The 21,071-nt window shown below is 42.1% G+C and overlaps 2 protein-coding genes across 2 annotated transcripts in view; one reads left to right on the top strand and one right to left on the bottom strand.

The window, feature by feature from the left end:
- The window catches only part of DNAH12 (dynein axonemal heavy chain 12), a 114,719-nt gene extending 107,167 nt beyond the window's left edge, over positions 1 to 7,552 (bottom strand). Inside the window, 3 exon segments of the mRNA XM_070738468.1 lie at positions 766 to 856; positions 5,246 to 5,418; positions 7,461 to 7,552. Of these exon segments, the coding sequence (XP_070594569.1) occupies positions 766 to 856; positions 5,246 to 5,418 (264 nt within the window). The 5' untranslated portion in view covers positions 7,461 to 7,552.
- Positions 7,553 to 11,643: 4,091 nt separating this feature from the next.
- PDE12 (phosphodiesterase 12) lies at positions 11,644 to 18,377 on the top strand. Its single transcript, XM_070738466.1, has 3 exons — positions 11,644 to 13,045; positions 13,850 to 13,928; positions 17,765 to 18,377. The coding sequence occupies exons 1-3, from the start codon at positions 11,759 to 11,761 to the stop codon at positions 18,205 to 18,207; spliced, it is 1,809 nt and encodes a 602-aa protein (XP_070594567.1). The 5' UTR covers positions 11,644 to 11,758; the 3' UTR covers positions 18,208 to 18,377.
- The last annotated feature ends 2,694 nt before the right edge of the window (positions 18,378 to 21,071 follow it).

The raw sequence follows: 21,071 nt of genomic DNA, 5'->3' as shown, positions 1-21,071 counted from the left end.
TTAGTCATTTCCAGAGGAACCATTTTTGCAGTAGAATTTAAAAATTCAAAAGCAAGGAATTTTGTTAATACCTGCCCAAAGAACAATATCTTCTTAATAGCTAAAGTGTTAGTAGTGATAGCATCAACCGTGATTACGTTGCTTATTCAAATACAAAAGTTTTCAAATCTTCCTCTTTTTTAATTGAAATTATCTGCTACCTATAGGATTTTTATAAATTAGAATCAAGTGTCTTTAGTTAGGATTGAAATAGATCCAATAGTAGTATTTATATAATATTAACCTATAATTTCTTGACCTGTAGTTTGTTGAATTAACTACAAGAATAAGTAAAAATCAAACAAACTACACAATGGCTTAATGGTGTTTATGAACCACTCAGAGTGTTGTCTTTTTTTCTCTCCCTTCCAAAAGGCAAAGAGTTGCTGGTTCCTTCACACCAAAATTTCTTATTTCTCTAAAACTCCCCTCACTTTGTTCAATATTTGTTGAAATAAAGATTTTTTCTTTACTGATAGGGTTTATATATAACTACTTGAAAAAGCATAGGCCTACTCTTTTCACCAGAATTTTTCATAGGAGTTTTTAATAGAGTAAATTATATTCAGGTAAGGTAAAAGAAGATGAGTGGTTTGAATTCAGAAGATTATTGCATTAGCAATTCATTGTGCCTGAATTCAACACAGACCCATATGACAGTTCTGTAAAGAACTTTTTTAAAAAATGAACTATTATTATCAATATACATTGAAATAAAAAGCTTACAGTATAAGGCAGTTGTGGAGCAACAGGCTCCGGCTCTCTGTTAACATATTCCTCCATGGACACCGTATAATCTTTTGTGGCAACATTAATTCTGAAGTAGAACAAAAAATAGTGAGCAATATAAATTTATTTTATATTTCTCTAAGTATCTATTGTATCTATTTTTACCAAGATTGTTGGCATGGAAAGGAAAACTGGCTAAAATTCAAACATACTCAAACTAAATCATATAGATTCGAAAAGGATTAGCCACTTGATTATTTAAAATTTCCTAGCAGAATAACAGAATAAAGAGTGCAAAGGGATCTTGGATGTCTTCTAGTCCAATTCTCTGCTCAAGCAAGAAACCAGAGGTGGGCTCCTCCCGATTTGCACCGGTTCTATAGAACAGATAGCAAACCACTGGTAACGTAACAGTGACATCACAGAACCGATTCTGCCGGTGCCAGTCCGTGGATGCTGCCATCTTTTTTGGGATATTTTTGGGGCAGAAATTTTTTAAAATCCTTTTTTTTCCTTCTGTGCATGCGCAGAAACCAAGTTTCCAGCATCACCATCTTGTTTTCGGCTTTAATTTTTTAACATTTTTCGGCACTTCTCGTGTGTGCAAAAGCCCACACAAGAAGAAGCAAAACAGCAGCGATGTAAGTTAGAACTCACCCGTGCAAGAAACCCTATACCATTTCAGACACTTGTCCAATCTCTTCTTTAAAACCTCCAGAAGTTGTGCACCCACAACTTATGGAGGCAAGCCATTCCACTAATTAATTGTTCCATCAGGAAATTTCTCCTTAGTTCCAGGTTGATTCTTCTCCTTGATTAGTTTTCATCTATAGCTTCTTATCCTGTCTTTAGGTGCTTTGGAGAATGAGTGTCAAGCTGGTGCAAAAGTTGGTGAGAAAGTAACGGCTTGCCACACTATCTGTAGAAGGTCTGATGTTTATGGGTACTTGGGATGAGTGATTTTCATGAGGGAGCAGATGCAACCACAAAGCCTTCTTTCGAGTGGTTCAAGGCCATCTATGCCCACCACATGGGCGGAAGCAGAAGGAGGATTTGCCATGCTAGTACAATCTAAGTGGGCAACGTGACAGGTTTGTGGGTGGGGGACAAAGAATGTGAACTTTCAACTGGGTGGGAAACTCAGATTCAGGTTTCCCAAAGTAGGTGCCTGGATGGCCCCGGAAATAAATTGGAACTTTGAGGAATACTTTGACTTGGACTCTTATTTAGTTTGGATGTTATTTGGAACTGTGACAATGAGTTGATCATTTTTGTGACAGCCCCTTAAATATTGGAACATTTCTATCATGTCACCCTTCGTCTTTCTTTTTGTTAAATTAGACATTTAATTAAATTCCCACAAATGTTCTTTCTGTTTTAGCCTCCAGTTCCCTAATTATTTGTTGCTCTTCTCGGCACTCTTTCTAGAATCTCAACTTCTATTTTACTCCTACTTTAAATTTAGTTATCTCCTCTTACACTGTATCATGATGATGGCAATGGTGGTATTATCCAGAGAAAGATAAAGGAGGACCAGTAATAGACACCAAAAATATACCGTATATTCTCAGTAGGCTCATCCAACAGATGAAAGTCAACCCAGGTGTCCAATTAAAGCAACAGACAGTAGCAATATAAAAAGTTGCTGGAAACAGGTTATCAATTTAGGGACAACAGCAAAGGCTGTTGACTTCATATTGCATTTGAAAAATCATTGGAAAATCACTCCTATATTTTAACAAGAAAATCACATGAATAAACAACATAATGTAATCAGTGACATAGTACCAGAGGATGGCCCTTCAGGTTGGATGGCACTTAACATACTACTGAGAAAAAGCTTTGGGAATACTAATGGTGTTTTTACAAAGGTTAATTTAAAACCCTCAAGATCTCTGATTGCAGATATTGCCATGCAGGCAATGTACCCTCTAATTTTTTTTCGGTGTGGGCGGAAAAGTATAGTGTCTGAGCGACAGTCCCTTTGGGACTGGGCGGCATAGAATAATAAATAAATAAATAAATAAATAAATAGATAGATAGATAAATAAATAAATAAGAAAAAAATCCCTTCTTTTTTATTAAAGAAATTAATAATTAAAAAAACCCCAAATCCATTACTATTAAAACTAAATCAACCAGCAAAACCAAAAACATAACTATTAATAAAAACAGGTGAGGGCTGGGTTTTTTTCCCTCTGTTATTATTTAAGTGCTTTTACCATATGCTTTAAATCAAGAGTCACTTCTCTCTCTGTTTCTCTCTCTTTCCTGTCATTCTCTGCCTCAATCATTTTCTCATTTCTCTTATCTCCCCTTTTTTCTATTATTTCTCTCTATCTCTTCCTTCCACTCTTCTCTCTCTCTTGTTTTCTCTGTCTCTCTCTTTCTTTCTTTCTTTCTTTCTTTCTTGCTTTCTTCCTCTCTCTCACTCTCTTCCTTCCTCTCTCATCTCTCTCTTTCTTTCTCTCTCCCCCTCTTTCTCTCTCTTCTTCTCACTTTCACTCTCTTGTTTTCTTTCTCTCTCTCTTGATTTCTCTCTCTCTCTCTCTTTCTCTCTCTCTTGTTTTCTTTCTCACACTCTTTCTCTCTCTTGTTCTCTCTCTCTTGCTATCTTTCTCTCCCCCCTTTCTCTCTCTCTCTCTTTCTCACATTCTCTCTATCTTGCTGTCTGTTGCTCTCACTCACTCTCGTTCTCTCTCCGTTCTTCTCAGCGGTGACGCGTGCACGCCCTGCCTGTCTCACCTTTGCCGAGAGCACTTTCGCCCCGGGCTCTCAGCAAGGGGGTTGCAGGAGAGACGGGGCAGCCGTTCTCTCAGCGGAGGCCGGCGAAGGTGATAGTCAATGTCGGGGGCGCACGGGAGGTTGCGCGCGCTCCCTATCCCCCTGCTAGCCCACTCGGAATATTCAAAATAAGAAAAGCCTTTGCAGGCAAAGGTTTTTCTTATTTTGAATATTCCGAGTGGGCTAGCAGGGAGATAGGGAGCACGCGCAACCGCCCGCGTGCCCCCGACATTGAATATCACCTTCGCCGGCCTCCGCTGAGAGAACGGCTGCCCCTCTTGCTGAGAGCCAGGGACGAAAGTGCTCTCGGCAAAGGTGAGATGGGCAGGGCGTGCATTCCGGGTGCGGGAGGAGCTGCGCTGAAAGGCAGGAGGTGGCAGAGGAGCAGAGGGGGCAAATCGGGCGGGCGGTGGGCAGCGCGGAAAGGCTGAGGGGGCCGGAGGCACCGTGGGGAGGCAGGGGCGGCCGCGGCTCCCTTCCCTTCTGCTGCCGGCGCCTCCCCGCCCCCCCCCCGCGGGCTGGCAGGGGGATGGGGACTGCGCGCCCATGGAAAAGGGTGCGTGGGTCCGTATTTTGGGGTGCGCGCGCGCTCACACGCGCAGCCTACAGGGAACAGTGCATGCAGGAAAAGAAAATCCAAAGCTGCATATATGTGGAAATGTGAAACATAAGAAGCATGAATATTGAAAATCTGAATTCAGTGAAAGATGAAATCAACCAAGGAAACATTGTCATCTTGGGATCAGGAAACTAATATAAATTGGAGTTGGATTTTATAGTCAAAAGATATGAGAATTGATGTTCCTTTCATATTTAGCAAACATGTAGCAAAATTGTAAGTGTACATTTAACAAATTTGTATAAATGCTCATCTATCAGTGTAACAGACAAACAGACATATCAATTAAATATGTCCCCCAAAAGAGGATGGAAATGTTGGTGCATCTTATATACCGATCAGCATTGGTTGCCGATCAGTTTCCGGTCACAATTCAAAGTGTTGGTTATGACCTATAAAGCCCTTCATGGCATCGGACCAGAATACATCCGGGTCTGCCTTCTGCCACATGAATCCCAGTGACTGGTTAGGTCCCACAGAGTCGGTCTTCTTCGGGTCCCGTCAACTAAACAATGTTGTCTGGCGGGACCCAGGGGAAAAGCCTTCTCTTTGGCGGCTAGGAAGATTGCAAATGGTGATCATGTGACACCAGGATGCAATAACTCTTGTAAATGCAAGCTGGTTTCCAAGTACTCGGATCATTATCAAACCACAAAGGGGATGCTATGATCAATGTAAGTGCAAGGAGCAGTCATAAGCCACTGCACTGTAACTTTAAACAATTGCTAAGTGAATGGTCTTAAATTGAGGACAGCCTGCAACCATAAGCCATGGTTTATACCACTGTACTGTATTGTGTAAGCTCAGGTCATGTTGGATATTTTAACTTTTAAGTACAGTATCTGTTTTTCTGTACATTTTTAAGTAAAGTTTTTGATATTGACTTAAACATGATCACCTGCTAATATCTTATGTCCAGCAATTTGCATCATAGATGTATAGGTAGAAAAGTATGCAAAACATGTGTGTCAGATAGGAATCTACAAACTGCCTTTTGAGCCCTAGAACAGAGAATAAGGCAAGAACAACCACTACCACTCCATAATAATTGCTATACAGTAAGAGAGATCTTACATGATTTTGTTTAGCAGCTTCTGCTGTTCCGTTACTCTTCGGTATTTCATCAGTTTCTTCTGTTTTTCAGTTAAATCCTTAGATGTGGAAGGAAGAGCTATAGGTGGTAACTGAAGGTTCCATACATCATCATCATCATCATGAGTGTTTGTTGATTTACTTGGAGCAGACATCTAAAATAAAAGCAAATATTTTTGACAGACAGAAAAAAATGGTAAGATTAAACTAATTTTCATAAAGATCAGATTATGGCAATCATTTCAATGTAGATAATGTTAATTTACTGATTATGCAAAGATGGGTGGAAGTCCAAACTGAATATATAATATGAAGTAATTCTATTTCAATAAATTCAGTGTTATACAACTTAAATGCATTTTCATTTGACCTGATACAGTTCTTCTTCAAAACTCCAATAAATAATGGAAAGTAATAACTTTCAGGATCATTGATTTAATTAAGAGCTTTGGATTCCTGAATATGACCCTAACTTTAAGGAAAACATGTGATTACTTTTGTATACATACACTGCATACATGTAGGTCCTTGGAACAAACTTCCAGCAAGACGTGGTTGGTAAATCCACAGTAACTGAATTTAAATATGCCTGGGATAAACATATATCCATCCTAAGATAAAATACAGGAAATAGTATAAGGGCAGACTAGATGGACCATGAGGTCTTTTTCTGCCGTCAATCTTCTATGTTTCTATGTATTTTTTTTTAAAAAAGAGTTTCTAGTATCCCTCACTCTTGACATGGATCAAGAAGCAGAACCTAGAGTAGAGCTCATCTACTTTACCAGCTAGGATAAAACATGTAAAGACAAATCAGGAATCTATTAAATAAAAAATACAATATGGCTTTTCTTTCCCTTATTGAATGACAGGAGAAAGTTTTCATGTACTTTGTGCAGCTTGCTGATATGCTCAATATTTATAAGCTGCAATATTATGTGAGAACAGGCCCAATCATTTCAAAAACATTTGTTAAGGGGGAAATTAGAGAAATGTATAAGAAAATAACCTAATGTAAGCAATGTAAATAATACATCTTGCAATGATACCTCTAACACCATAAAATATCAACATCTGCCTATTCCAGAACCTTGGGAAGGACTTTACAGGTAGATAAAAATGCCAAATTCAGTCTGAATATCTGCCTGACTATGTAACAAATCATTCAGATACCCGATCAATATGGTACTGAATACCAGTGAATAAGACAGGCTTTTGCTTCCATTTCCAGCAATTGAGGTATACCAGTTTATCAAAGTATGGACCCTAAGGGTCCTTCAAGATTCAGAGTCCACAAAATCAAAATTATTTGCTGGCTTATGTTGAAAAACAATTCAGTACTAAAATCCCTTCAAGCAGTTGTGAGAAGCATTAATGGAAGGCATTAATGATAGACAATGCATAATATTTAATATTGTAAATATACATCTCTTTTGAGCACCTCCATCATATTAAACATAGAAATGTGTCCTGAAAGGAAAAAGTTTAAGAAACACTTGAGATACACAATCTATTTATACACATTTATATCCCAGCACAACGGTGTACTGTATAGGCTTTAGGCAGCTTCTCATTCCAGAGAAAGGGCTCCCCAAGAGAGAAAAAAAATTACAAAGCAAGTTCACAAAGCAAGAAGGGTGTTTTTGTTCCTACCCCTGGAAACTTGCAATGGGAATATGTAAGTTCAGTTAAATTTTGAAGCACCTCTTCCTCTATATAGGAAGAAAACGTTACTCTGAATTCAGCCAAGATTTATTTTGTAGCAACAGGTGCCTTGTCCTATCTCGGAAAATACAGTAAGTCTCCATGCAGGTAGCAGAAGGAATGCTAGCTGAAATCCTGAAACCATAAGCCACCCCCTTATTAGAAAGAAAGAAAGAAAGAAAGAAAGAAAGAAGGAAGGAAGGAAGGAAGGAAGGAAGGAAAGAAAGAAAGAGGGAGGGGGAGGGAGGGAGGGAGGGGAAGGGAGGGGGGAAAGGAAAGAAAGAAGGAGGGAGGGAGGGAAGGAAGGAAAGAAAGAGGGAGGGAAAGAAAGAAAGAAAGAAAGAGGGAGGGGGGAAGGAAAGAAAGAAAGATGGAAGGAAGGAAGCAAAGAAAGAAAGAAGAAAGGAGAAAAGAAAGATAGAAGGAAAGGAGGAAAGAAAAAGAAAAAGAAAGAAAGAAAGAAAGAAAGAAAGAAACCTTCTGAGTCCCTCACCTCTTTGGTGGGATCGCTTGGGCTTAGCCTAGAAAAAGGGGAGCGACGAAGATAAGAAGGCCCGGCGTCCAAACTCTACAAGCGCCAGCTCTGGATTGTCAACATTGGTTGGTTGCTATGGGAACGAGATAGGGCTCCACCCACCCCCCAATCTGTTTGGCGGACGGTCCAGGCTCTCCGTTTCAAATTCAGCCGCCGAGCGAGGAGGGCTCGCGATGTCCGAGGCTTAACCTGGAGTAAGGGGGTTTCCTCGCTGCTTAAAGCGGGAGATGGAAGCGCGCAACGGAGCGATGGGGGTTGACTATGCTTTATTTCTCCAAAACGGGGCGCACCGTTCGGCCAGCGCCAAATGCGCTTCTTTTATCATTGAATTCCTGCCTTTTCCGAGGTGGTTAAAAAACGAACCCCGCGAGGAAGAGTCGTCCTAATCTTGCTCAGAGAACACTTCGCTGCCACTTATGTTAGCAGTTGAACTGTTATTTAAGAGGAGCTCCACGAGCGTCATTTTGACTGACTTTGGAAATGTTAATGAGGTCGTTAAAAAAATGGGGGTGAGGAGATTACGAAATATCACTTCAAGGAGATAAAGCGGGGATTTTTTAAATATGGAACTGATAAAATAGTGCTATATTCAGACGACCCCCTATGTAGCAAGAATATGGAAAAGCCGGTATACTGTGGTGGTACAAGTGCACTAAGACTAGGAAGACTTCAAATTCAGCTCTTCCCTCAATTGAAACTGAATGGCTTTCAGATCTTTGTAAAAATAGCTTGCTCATATTATGAAAACCAAAAAATTATGATTTGATGTTAATGCCTTATTTTACTGCAACAGAGAGTCAGAAGTCAATGTTTCTTTCCCCCCTTATCTTTCCTAGCTTCTCTTCTCCCTTTTTCTCCCTACCGTTTTCCCATTTACTTTCCTATTTAGGATTTTGTATCTTATTTTATAACTCAATAAAAATTATTTTTAAAAAACCTTTAAAAAATGAATAGACTTTCTGTGTAAGCCATGTTGAGGTTCTGTAAAAAAGTAAAATATAAATTGAAGTACAGTGGTATCTCTGCTTAAGAACTTAATTCGTTCGGTGACCAGGTTCTTAAGTAGAAAAGTGTAAGTAGAAGCAATTGTTCCCATAGGAATCAATGTAAAAACAAATAATGCGAGAAAAGAAATAAAAGCTCAGAATTTAATGTAAGAATGCATGCAAATCCATTAGGAAAGAAATAAAAGCTTGGAATTTGGGTGTGAGGAGGAGGAGGAAGAAGAGGAGGAGGAAAATCGCTGCAGAAAGAAGAAGGTGAGGTAAGGGGAATAAAAAAAATCCAAAACTTTAACGTTTTTAAAAAAAGAGGCACTCTGAGGCGACGAGGAGCATGCACCTCCCACATACCTGGTGTGAGGCTGCCTCCCATACACTGCGCCAGAGAGAGAAACCCAGGTGGGAGAGACAGGGGAACCTCCTGCTCCTTTGACCGAAAGGCGACTGCTGCTGCTACCTGCTTCCTCTTCCTTCCCATGCTGAAGGACTCCCCTCTCCTGTCGCTCACTCGCTCGCTTGAAGCTGCCGCCTTTCCTTCACTGTGGTGACTCCTTGGTTTGACTGAAGGTGAGTTGATCCGGCCGGGGCCCCCTTTTGCCTTTCTGTGTCCAAACGCTCTGGGGGGCAACCTTGCACTGGGTGTATGGGAGGCTGCGCAAGGGAGTCACCACAGTGAAATGGTTTAAAATGCTTCTTTCGCTCTGGACTGCCAAAGCCTCCTTAAGCGCCACCGAAAAGCCCTCTGCCATCCCAGAAAAGCCCGAGATGGCCGGGATTAAAGGGGAGATGGCAGGAAACTGGCCAGGCCTTTGTGCCGCTCTCAAATTTCTTGGGAAATTTTTCTGGGCTTGGGTTCTTAAGTAGAAAATGGTTCTTAAGAGAGGGAAAAATCTTGAACACCTGGTTCTTATCTCGAAAAGTTCTTAAGTAGAGGCATTCTTAGGTAGAGGTACCACTGAATAACACATTGTCATACTCTAGATCAGTGGTTCTCAACCTGGGGGTCGGGATTCCTTTGGGGGTCGAACGATCGTTTCACAGGGATCACCTAAGACCATGGGGAAAGACAAATTTCCCATGATGTTAGGAATTAAAGCTTCTATTCTGGTGGCTTGGAACATATTTTTACAGTCCGACCAATCAGGCATTTACAGTGGAGGTGTACCTCAGGCCTTCCTGCCAGATTAAAGCTGTCAGGAGAATTGGTGCTAGAGTTATGATTCGGGGGTCACCACAACTTGAGGAACTTTATTAAGGGGTTGCAGCATTAGAAAGGTTGAGAACCACTGCTCTAGACCCAAATATTACTTCATCTAGTTCCATGCTGCATTGTCGGGCAAAAACTAATATCTGGCTCTTTTTGGAGATTAAAGGAAGCAATACACTAGGACTGTACCTCCCTACTTCACTCTCTTCCAACATACACAAATATGAAAAGTTAAACTTTATTTTATTTTATAGGATTATAAGGAAATATTGTAAAAAAATTAAATTGCTGAATGGATACATAAAAAGAGGAAGTATTATAATTCTTAGTTTGCTGAATGAATACAATGTGAACTAATTTCTCAAAGCAATATATTTGTTCATATCATTTGTGTTCCATGGAAATAAATTCAAGAAGGATGGAACAAGAATTGACTCAGATTCAGATGCAGAATCAGTGTAGTTAGTTTCTTCAGATTGATTACTATAGAACCATGATGGCGAACCTATGGCATGTGTGCCAGAGGTGACACCCAGTGCAAGCGATCTCCTCAGTTCAGTTCTGCTGCACATGCATGCTTCCTCCAACTGGTCAGCTGGTCTCTGCTGTGCATGCAGAAGTCCTGTGTGCAATTATATGGGGGGTAAGGCACATGTGTGGGGGCCGCACACACATTGCATTTTGGGGGTCCCAAACAACAGGAAATGAGGGTTGCCTTGCACCACCAGCTGGCGCCAATATATTGAGGCAGAATGCTTTTGCCACACAAACGCAAGTAGTGCTTTGTTCCCACACTCCCAGCCATTGTGACCCCCATTTTGGTCCGCTTGCCCCCCCATAACATCATCATTATTTTATTCCGGCCAGTGAAAGCTGCGATTCCACTTGCAAAGTTGCATGGCACCCTAATGGTGGAAATTTCCAGTCCCACCATGGGCCGGCACCATATTGCAGAGATGTGGTAGTCACAGGACTGGTCCTTTGATCATCCCAGAGTACCTTCTCCATCCGGGTGCAGGAAAAGGAAAGGAGACGAGAGGACAGAATGAAAGAAGAGGAAGGGGAAAGAAAGGAAAGAAGGGGAGGGAAGGAGAGGAAAGAAAAGAAGGGAGGGACTACAGCTACAGCTCTGGAAGGAGCCTTGGTGGTCCAGTACTGCAAGCTGCTTCTGCTGACTGCTGGTTATAGTTCACCAGTTCATCTCTCACCAAGCTCAAGGTTGACTCAGGCTTCCATCTTTCAGAGGTGGGTAAAATTAGGACCCAGATTGTTGGGAGCTATATGCTGACTCAGTAAACAGCTTAGAGTGGGCTGTAGAGTACTGTGAAGCAGTATATAAATCTAAATGCTATTGCTAATATGGGATTGATTTTCCTAACATCAGCAAGCCATCGTAAAATAAGCTTCCATGATTTTGTAATAATTACAAGAACTTTAATAATTGTCACAATTAAAACAGCCTTTAAAGATTTTTGTCATGATGAAATAAGCATTTACGATTTTGTTATAATTAAATAAGCATTTATAATTTTGTTATATTAAATAGATGCATTTCATATTAATAAAATGGAAGTTATCTGATCATTATTTTACAAATTTGTCTTTTAAAAAAAAAATCATATTAGTTGTCTGCGGGATTTAAAATTATGCTATCAGGGTCCGTGGGATTTAAAATGATGACTTTGGTGGCCCCTGAGCTCCAAAAAGTTGGGGACCCCTGCTCTAACACCCTGCAAGCCGCAAACGGGGAAAGACTATTTCCGGTCAGTGGTGCTTGCTACGCCTAAAGATGATCTTGACCTTCTCCATCTTCCGGGTCCTTTAACTCTCCTCCCCTTTTCTTTTGTCCTTCCGCTCCCTCCTTCAAACCAGCAACTTAGGGTCGGGGCGCCACTTCCGGCAAGAGCTTGGTTTCCTTTCCTGGGTCGCGCACGCGCGCTTCCTTTCTTCCTGTTCCCTCGCGTCGAATTTCCTCATTGGTCCCGGCAGAGCTGGGCCGGGGCGGTCCGAGTGAATGTGCGCTGCGGGGCTAGAGAGGAGACGAGCAAATGAATGGTGTCAGCTACAGGTTCATGCGGCGTCTGCTGGGCACTCTGAAGGCCCTTCCCTTGCGTCCGGGCAAACAGCGGCTGACTTGGTGGTTGCCCACCGAGACCATGGAGCGGGCGGTGGTGCGCTGCGTCCCGGCGGAGCCGAAGCTCAGCGTTTCCATCGTGCTGCAGGACGGCAAGACCCGGCATGTGCACCGGGACCAGACGGAGCCTCTGGGCCAGGCGCTGGCTCGCATCGCCAACAACGTCAGCAAAGGCCAGGCCAAGAAGGCCAAGAAGAGCAAGAAAGCGCAGCCCGAGGCCGAAGCGCCGGGGACGCCTTCGGAGCTCCTCCCCGTCCGCCTCTTCTCCCAGAACGGAGAGCCCGTGGCCGAGGACGTGCCGAACCAGGAGGCCTGGAAAGACGGCTCGGTGCTGCAGATCGGCGAGACCCGCTACCGCGTGGAGCGCAATCCGCCCACGCTGACCGAGCTGCTGCTCCCGCGCTCGCTCATGGCCGGCTTCCCCGTGTGCCCCAAGCTCCAGGTCGAATTCGGCGCCGCGCGGGAGTGCCTCTTCCGTTGGTACTACGAGGAGAAGCCCGAGCCGGCTGAGACGGCGTCCGCCGCCGCCAGCAGCAGCAACAGCACCACCGGCTGGGTGGAAGCCCCGTCCGGAGCCGAGCGCGTCTTCATGCCGACCAACGCGCAGATTGGACGCCGCCTGAAGCTCGTGTGCATCCCGGGCAGCGGCGAGAGGCGCTACGGGCTGCCCCGCGAGGCGGAAAGCGTCGGCCCCGTGGAAGCCGGCCCGGGCGCCTGCACTTTCGAAGCGCGGCATCTCTACACCAAGAAAGTGGCGGGCCCGGGACTCGCCCGCGTGGTTTCCTATAACATCCTGGCCGACATCTACGCCAGGACCGAGCTCTCGCGGACCGTCCTTTATCCCTATTGCGCTCCCTACTCGCTGGAGCTCGACTACCGGCAAAACCTCCTCAAGAAAGAACTGGCCGGCTACAACGCCGACGTCATTTGCCTGCAGGAGGTAGACAAATCGGTCTTCGTGGATAGCCTGGGGCCTGCGCTCGACGCCTTCGGCCTGGAGGGGCTGTTCCGCGTCAAAGAGAGGCAGCACGAAGGCCTGGCTACTTTCTACCGACGGGATAAATTCCGTCTCGTCAGTCAGCACGACATTGCCTTCAATCAGGCTCTGCTCGAAGATCCTTTGCACAGAGAGCTGCGGGACAAGGTGGCTACCTGCCCGCAGGTTGAGGAAAGCCTGCTTAAGCGATCCTCCGCTCTACAGGTATGCGTTATTTATTTATTTATGCATGCATGCATGCTTATATACCAGAGGTCTCTGGGCGGCTCATGGCCAAATAGACATAAAATGTACTGCTCAAAAAAATGAAGGGAACACTCAACACATTCTAGATCCGAATGAATGAAATATTCTCATTGAATACTTTGTTAAGTATAAAGTTGAATATGTTGACAACATGTGAAATTGATTGTCACAGTGTTGCTTCCTAAGTGGACAGTTTGATTTCACTTGGAGTTATATTATGTTGTTTAAGTGTTCCCTTTATTTTTTTGAGCAGTGTACAATATAAAATACGATAAAAAACAGAACAAAACAATATATAAAAACCCACAATGAACAACAAAAACAGCTAAAAAAAACCCATGCATATCTTCCCTGGTTGGATCTTGATGGTGTGCCATTGGATCAACAACCCCAGATCTGCAGGGCCTGCTGAGGAATTCTGAGAGTTGAAGTCCACAATTCTTAAATTTGCTAAGGTTGGAAACCCCTGGTTTAAAGGAATGGTGGTGAAGTGCATTTGCGGGTTAAGTTAAAAAGACTTTTCATTGATGCAGTCAAAGCCAAAACTATATTCTCAATTCCCCAAACTGGCGTCTTGGGATCTTGAAGCAGTTTTTACTTCATTTACTTTGTCAAGAAAAAGTAAAAGAAGTAAAGAAAGTAAAATCTCATTTAAAGACACCCCTCCTTCTTTATCGCCAGATTTGTGCCTTACAACAGAAATTTGTAGATACTTTATACAGTATTATGCGGTATCAGAATTCATGAACATTTTTCTTGCAGGTTTCTGTTCTTCAGTCTCAAAATGATTCTTCAAGAAAGATTTGTGTAGCCAACACTCACTTGTTTTGGCACCCAAAAGGTAATTTCTGTTTCTGATATTTTTTAAGCGGGTTATTATCTTATACTTCAGATTCTGGGATGGATATAAATTGAGAATTGGTAAATTGCAGAACTGAAAGCCTGTGTGGTGCTGGTTTGTACCACAGGGTTGAGGTGAGGTCCTTTCCAGCGGCAGAAACATTCTTATTAAGTTAAAGCAAGACCACCAGTGGTTTCCAAGGAAGAACTCTAGATTGTTGTATTGTTCATAAGTTCATAAGCACACATCTATTGTTAATTGGAGCTATTTGAACACCATAGAATAAAGTGCTTTGAAATTATGTCGTTGCTGAGCAGCAAATAAAATGATTTGACTCCTTTGGAATGTGTATTACAGTAAAAGAGAATAAATTATTAGATTAATTGAGGGAACTGCTAGAAAGTATCCCTTCCTCCTAATTATTATATATAATTCTGCAAATGTAGCTCAATTTTAAAATAGTATTAGATAGACTGAGATTTATTAAATACATTATATAGCATGAGGGATGTAAAGTAAAGGAACTTCTCCCTCCCTTTAAGGGTCATTGACTATAATTAATTGAATAAAGAAAGAATGCGTGAAAAACTGAAGGAGTCAGAGAAAAGGAACATTGAAGAATGGAAGTTGGAAGAAACAAATAAAAATAACAAAAAGTTGAAGAGACATACAAAAAAAGAGTACTGTACAAAAAGAACTGGGAGCATGGCAGCTGAGCCAAGAGGAATAACTAATTGTGGGCTACAGTTTGCAGAACTGGCAGAATCAGAAAATCAGTAGCTGTAAAAGCAGATGACCAGTGCCAGCTGTCAAGGGAAGCAAAATAGAATGTCAGCCGGGCCAGCAATGGCCCCAAGAACATCATTAGCACTGAAACAGGCTCTGATAACCCTGTAGGAAGGTGGCGGTGATGGGTGCCTGGACGCTGTTAGGGTCTGGATGGGTGTCAACAGACTCAAACTCAACCCTGATAAGACGGAGTGGCTGTGGGTTTTGCCTCCCAAGGACAATTCCATCTGTCCGTCCATCACCCTGGGGGGAGGGAATTATTGACCCCCTCAGAGAGGGTTCGCAACTTGGGCGTCCTCCTTGATCCACAGTTAACATTAGAAAACCATCTTTCAGCTGTGGCAAGGGGGGGCATTTGCCCAGGTTCGCCTGGTGCACCAGTTGCGGGCCTATTTGGACAGGGAGTCACTGGTCACAGTCACTCATTTATTTATTTATTTATTTATTTATTTATTTATTTATTATTTAGATTTGTATGCCGCCCCTCTCCGAAGACTCGGGGCGGCTCACAACAGAATAGAACAAATCATAAATAATCAGAAAACTTTAAAATTTATACAAGATTTAAAAGAACCCCATAAACTAACAGACGCACACACAAACATACCATGCATAAATTAACTCATGCCCTCATCACCTCGAGGTTCGACTACTTTAATGCTCTCTACATGGGGCTACCTTTGAAGAGTGTTCGGCAACTTCAGATCGTGCAAAATGCAGCTGCGAGAGCTATCATGGGCTTCCCTAGGTATGCCCATGTTGCACCAAGACTCCGCAGTCTACATTGATTGCCGATCAGTTTCCGGTCACAATTCAAAGTGTTGGTCATGACCTATAAAGCCCTTCATGGCATCGGGCCACAATATCTCCGAGACCGCTTTCTGCCGCACGAATCCCAGCGATCGGTTAGGTCCCACGGAGTTGGCCTTCTCCGGGTCCCGTCGACTAAACAATGTCGTCTGGCGGGACCCAGGGGAAGAGCCTTCTCTGTGGTGGCCCCGACCCTTTGGAGCCAGCCCCCCCCAGTGATTAGAATTGCCCCCACCCTCCTTGTCTTTCGTAAACTTCTTAAAACCCACCTCTGCCACCAGGCATGGGGAAACTGAGACATCTCCCCCGGGCCTATACATTTTATGCATGGTATGCTTGTGTGTATGTTTTATTTTTAATAAGGGTTTTTTAATGACTTTTAATTATTAGATTTGTTTTATATTATGTTATTGTTGTGAGCCGCCCCGAGTCTACGGAGAGGGGCGGCATACAAATCTAATAAATTGAATTGAATTGAATTATATAAATAAAATTAAAAGGTGTTAGAGTATCTTCTATCCTTCTCCTCTGCCTCTTCTTCCTCCTCCTCCTCTTCCACGTATGTGTGTGTATGTATGTATAGTATAAGCTCAAAATATATCTATACTAGTCTCCCCTTTCATTATCAGTAAAAAATGTGTTACACTTATAAATCCTCCCATATTTGGGTATACCAGGGTGACTCAACAAAAAATCGCATATATGTGTATATATGATATATGATATAAAAAGGAAGCTGTGATGTTCCTTCAATATACCAGGGTGACTCAACAAAAAATCATACAACCCTTCCCTGGTACAAGCTGATACAGGAGATGAGCCTGTAGCCTAGAGGCTAAGGCCACTGCCTTGCAAGGCAGAGCCCAAGGTTCAAATCCAGTAAGTGCGTGGCTACCTGATGAAGGCAAATAAGCCCCAAATAGATCTATAGTAGTCTCCCTTCCTTTTCATTATCAGCAAAAATATGTTACACACATATATATGTGTGTATGTATATATGTATGAGATAGATAAATAGACAGACAGACAGTCTGACTGACTGACTCTATCTTCCAGCATAACACTGGAACGACTTGAGCAATTTCAATCAAAGTTGGTACACAGATGATTTATCCTCTAGAAACAAATACCGTGGGGATAAGACACCCCTAGCAGTGCTGTGTCCTAGAATACATGGGTGGGGGAAGGGAGAGGACAGGGATGATGAGCATGGGAGTAGGGGGAAGGTCCCTCCCAATGTCTCCCTATCAGAGGCAGATGCCCCCCCCCCCCCCGTGGATTTGAGGCAAAGTGCCAGGATCATAGAAATGGCGGGAAAGAGGAGCGCATGGGAAGGGGGAGGAAGAAGGCTGAGATGATGGGCATGGAGTAGGTGGGAAAAAGGGCCCTCCCAATGGCTCCCTGTCAGACAAACGCTTTTGACATCTATAAATAACTGGGCAACGCTGGGCTATCAGCTAGCGGAATAATAAAGTGCCAGGTGATCAATTGTAAAATTGGAATGAGACTACAATAGAAAAAATATAATTTCTGAAAATGAGATATTTATTTGGTAAATTTGTATAGCTGTCACCTTGCATTTATGATTCTGAACTGTCTACAAAGTTTAAAACAAAATAACCAAAACATTAGAAAAATCATTAAAAACAAAATCATTTTTAAAAAAAATTATTTATAGAGAAATCTATTCTGAAGGAAATTGTTTAGCCTCTTGCTTAGTTTCCCAAAATGGACCTGTGCCATTTCCCATGGACAACAGCAATTGGCTGTGTCCTATCCCTGCCCTGCCTGCTTGCCTGCAGTTTCTTGCTATTGCTGGTAAGCTGACAAGCTCCAGGCCGAGCTGTGACGATACCTCAGTAGTACAGTATATGGGTTGCTGCCCATCAGCCTCTCCATCCTAGGCGCAGAGCCATCCTAGGTGCATCCTAGGAGCAGAGCCCTATTTCATCTAAAGGAGGAGACATAAGGCCTAAGATTATGAAGCTGCTAACATATTTTGCCTGTCACCATCCAACTGTATATCAGTGTAGAATATTTTACCTAATATGACATGGAAAGCTACAAATTTGAAACCCCAGTCCTAATAGAAAGCAATGGCAAAACATTTCTATATTATAGTTGGGAGTCAAACTCAACTTGGGGGCTTTACTTTTTTAAAAGAAATATTAAGACTGGATATTAAATTATTTAAAACATAGACCCATTGACTAAACGCAACTATCCTTTTGTTTTAGGTGAAAATATCCGTCTAATCCAAGTTGCAATAGCGTTATCCCATATTAAGCATGTGATCAGTGACATTTATCCTGCTACACCTCTCATCCTCTGTGGGGATTTTAATGCCACACCATCAGCTGGAACATATACTTTTGTCAATAGCGGTAGTATTACCGAAGATCATGAGAGCTGGGATTCAGAAGTTAAAGAGCAACGATTTGCTATGTCTCTAACTCACCAGTTTGGTCTTAAAAGTGCTTGTGGAGAACCAGCCTACACTAATTATGTTGGAGGCTTTCATGGATGTTTGGACTATATTTTCATTGATGCCAATGTTTTGGAGGTTGAACAGGTAATTCCACTACCGAGCCATGAAGAAGTAACTACCCACCAGGCGTTACCTAGTGTTTCACACCCATCAGATCATATAGCGCTAATATGTGATATAAAGTGGAAATAATATGTTATTTTCAGAAATGTGTGCTACTTGTGAAAAAATTGGTTGGAATGCTTCTTTGATCACAATTATATCTCATTTATAATTCTTTGTAAGTGGTCATACTTTTTATAATAATGTTCTTATGTACCAGTGCTATATTTCTTTTCTATTAATGAACAGAATCAACACAATTTGAAACTATGATTGTCCTATTTCATTTTCAGATGACTTTTAAAATAAGGAGTAAGATTGGTTTGTTTAAACAGATAAATCAACCAATCAGTTGCTACTGACATGTTGACGGAATAGCCACTATTGTCTTTATAAGACTGTATTAAAGATTTAAAAAATATTTGACAGTTCCCACTATATTGAGAGAGAAGATCTTACACAGATAAACTAAAATAATTTGGGCTTAAATAATAGTAATATTGTATGCTTGGGCAGTGATCTCCCCCCCCCCCCCGACTACAGAGACTGATTTTGCTAGGGAGCGGAGATTTTGATCAATAGTAATCCACTTTTAGGGGAGCTTAAGGACTATTGCTTCCTGCTGTTTTGGAAAGCTTAACAAGAATTTTCATGGTTTGAGTAAGGTCTAAGCCAGTGTTTCCCAACCTTGGCCACTTGAAGATATTTGGACTTCAACTCCCAGAATTCCCCAGCCAGCAATATCTTCAAATGGCCATGGCTGGGAAACACTGGTCTAAGCAACAAAGACTCAGTGGAAAACAATCCCACTATTTTATTTTAAGCAGAGAACTAAAGAGATACTGTAGCTGCAGCAGCCCATCTTTCAGATGAGGCTAATGTGTCTTGCTGACAGAGGCTAGAAAAAGTAATTAAGCTCCAGTTAACCTTCCAGACTAGTTCACAAGATTGAGTTAAGAAGATACTCAACTGTTAATCTTGTGTACAAGGGTAAATTGTCTCATTAATCAAAGATGTTTGAATGTTCAGATGTGATCAACATACTGGTGTTGCTGGTAACCGGTTTAAGCATGTTCTGCACCCTGAATCTTTGTTAGCTGCCCAAAGTTACAGATTTGAGATGGGTGACCAAATAAATTAAATAAATACATAAACAGAATAGCTAAAATGATTAATTGCTTAACTGTTTGATCATTGTCCCTGATCATGTGACAGTGCTAAGTACTTCTTGCAACATACATTAACTGTAACTAATAATGGAAGATGTTGGCACCCCATTTCATTGCCCTAATTTATGTAAAGTAAGATTATCTTTTGGCTAGGTACTTTATGGCACAAGGTCATGCAATCATAGTTATGGCTATTTTAATGTCAATTTGCATAGATTGTTAAACTAGATAAATTTAATGAATACCAGATTAACCATGGTGTAACACACTTTTGTCTGTCAATATATGTAGTTTCTGGATCCTTTATTTGCCTAACCAGATTGCTACAGTATATTCAGTCTGTGCATTTTATACTATTAACACTCTGATTCTTGTAACCTTTAGTTGGGCAAAACAATGCAACTAAAGGGCTAAACATTTTGAACAAGGTAGCTCAATTGGACTAATTTACAGAATGTGTCCAAAATCTGGAACCCATGTTTCTTGTGGAACTGAAATTTGCCAAGTTTTATGATGACATAAACATCAAAAAACACTTTATGACATAATACAAATGTTAAAACCTATTTCCTGTATTGATGCTTGATTCTGCTATAGAGTTCAACATGGATTGTTTTCAAAGCAGATACCCTGTCTCCACCAAAATAATATATCCTCTGACAATAAGCCCAGTCAGGCTTGAGTGCATGGTAATAAGGCCAAACGTTTATTTCAGGCTTTAGAAATATATGACAGTTTTATTTTCAGGGAAACATGGTATATCTCTGAATGTATCTCAGCTTTTCCAGTGGTCCCTTGACTTTCGTGGGGGATACGTTCCAAGACCGCCCGCGAAAGTCAAATTTCCGCGAAGTAGAAACGCTCCCTTCCTTCCTCCCCCTCCCTCCCCCATTCCTGGTTTTACTTACCCCCAGAACCGGCAGGGGCAACGGGGTGGCAAGCTGGGGGTTTTCTTGTGCTCGCTGCTGGTGTCTCCCATGGCGGCGGCAGCAGCACCCGTGCTCAGGGTCAGGGCAGGGGAAGCTCAAGGCAAGAGGAATCCAGGCCAGGACTCAAAGCTGGGATTCCAGGCCAGTGAGCTGGGAGGTGGTTGGGCGCTATCCCTAAGGGAGACGGCTTAGGTGGGTGGGGGAAGAAGAGGTGGTGGGTGGTAGTAAGTGGCGGCAGCGGAAAAACTAGTTAAAAACAGGCTTCAACTCTCCGAGAATTAAAGGGGAGGGATTGGGAGGCTGGGGCGGAAGCGGAGCTTTTATTTAAAGAAGCAGGACAGCTGGGGTGGGTGGGGGAGGAGGAGAGTTAAAACGCACAGTATTGTACATCGAGCGGGCGAGAGAAAACCCGTGGTGTTCAAAAAAACAGCAGAGTGTTTTTTCCATTCATATTTTTTGAAAATCTGTGGTATAGCCTTTCCGCGAAAGACGGACCCGCGAAAGTCAAGGGACCACTGTACATTCAAATCTGCCATTGTCAAAGGCATTGAGAAATCTGAGAAGAAATGTTCTGAAAGCATGACCCAGTCATGAGTTGTCTGCTATCATCAAAGTCAACTTTTGCTCTAATTTTCAAATACGTACACACCACAGAATTTTTCTGACAGTTGAAATTAGTTATACTTGACTCAGGTATTTAAAAAACTCCTACTTGTATAACACATCTTGATATAATTGCTGCATCTTCAATCCAAGAATCCTTTGGAAAAGCAGAGTTTATAAGCATAAGGCAATTAAAAAATCCTACCATCTCTTATGCTCAGAATACAAAACAATTTAACTTAAGAGGACCTAA

Source organism: Erythrolamprus reginae, chromosome 2 (genome assembly GCF_031021105.1).
Source record: "Erythrolamprus reginae isolate rEryReg1 chromosome 2, rEryReg1.hap1, whole genome shotgun sequence".
Taxonomy (NCBI): domain Eukaryota; kingdom Metazoa; phylum Chordata; class Lepidosauria; order Squamata; family Dipsadidae; genus Erythrolamprus; species Erythrolamprus reginae.
The sequence above is the reverse complement of the archived record's forward strand: the minus strand, read 5'-3'. Positions and strand labels throughout refer to the sequence as shown.

Excerpts from the sequence above, each read along its gene's own strand:
- PDE12 (XM_070738466.1), top strand. The coding sequence starts at position 11,759 with ATGAATGGTGTCAGCTACAGGTTCATGCGGCGTCTGCTGGGCACTCTG. Across the intron at positions 13,046-13,849 it reads AGCGATCCTCCGCTCTACAG|GTTTCTGTTCTTCAGTCTCA; the intron begins GTATGCGTTATT and ends TTTTTCTTGCAG. Across the intron at positions 13,929-17,764 it reads CTTGTTTTGGCACCCAAAAG|GTGAAAATATCCGTCTAATC; the intron begins GTAATTTCTGTT and ends CTTTTGTTTTAG.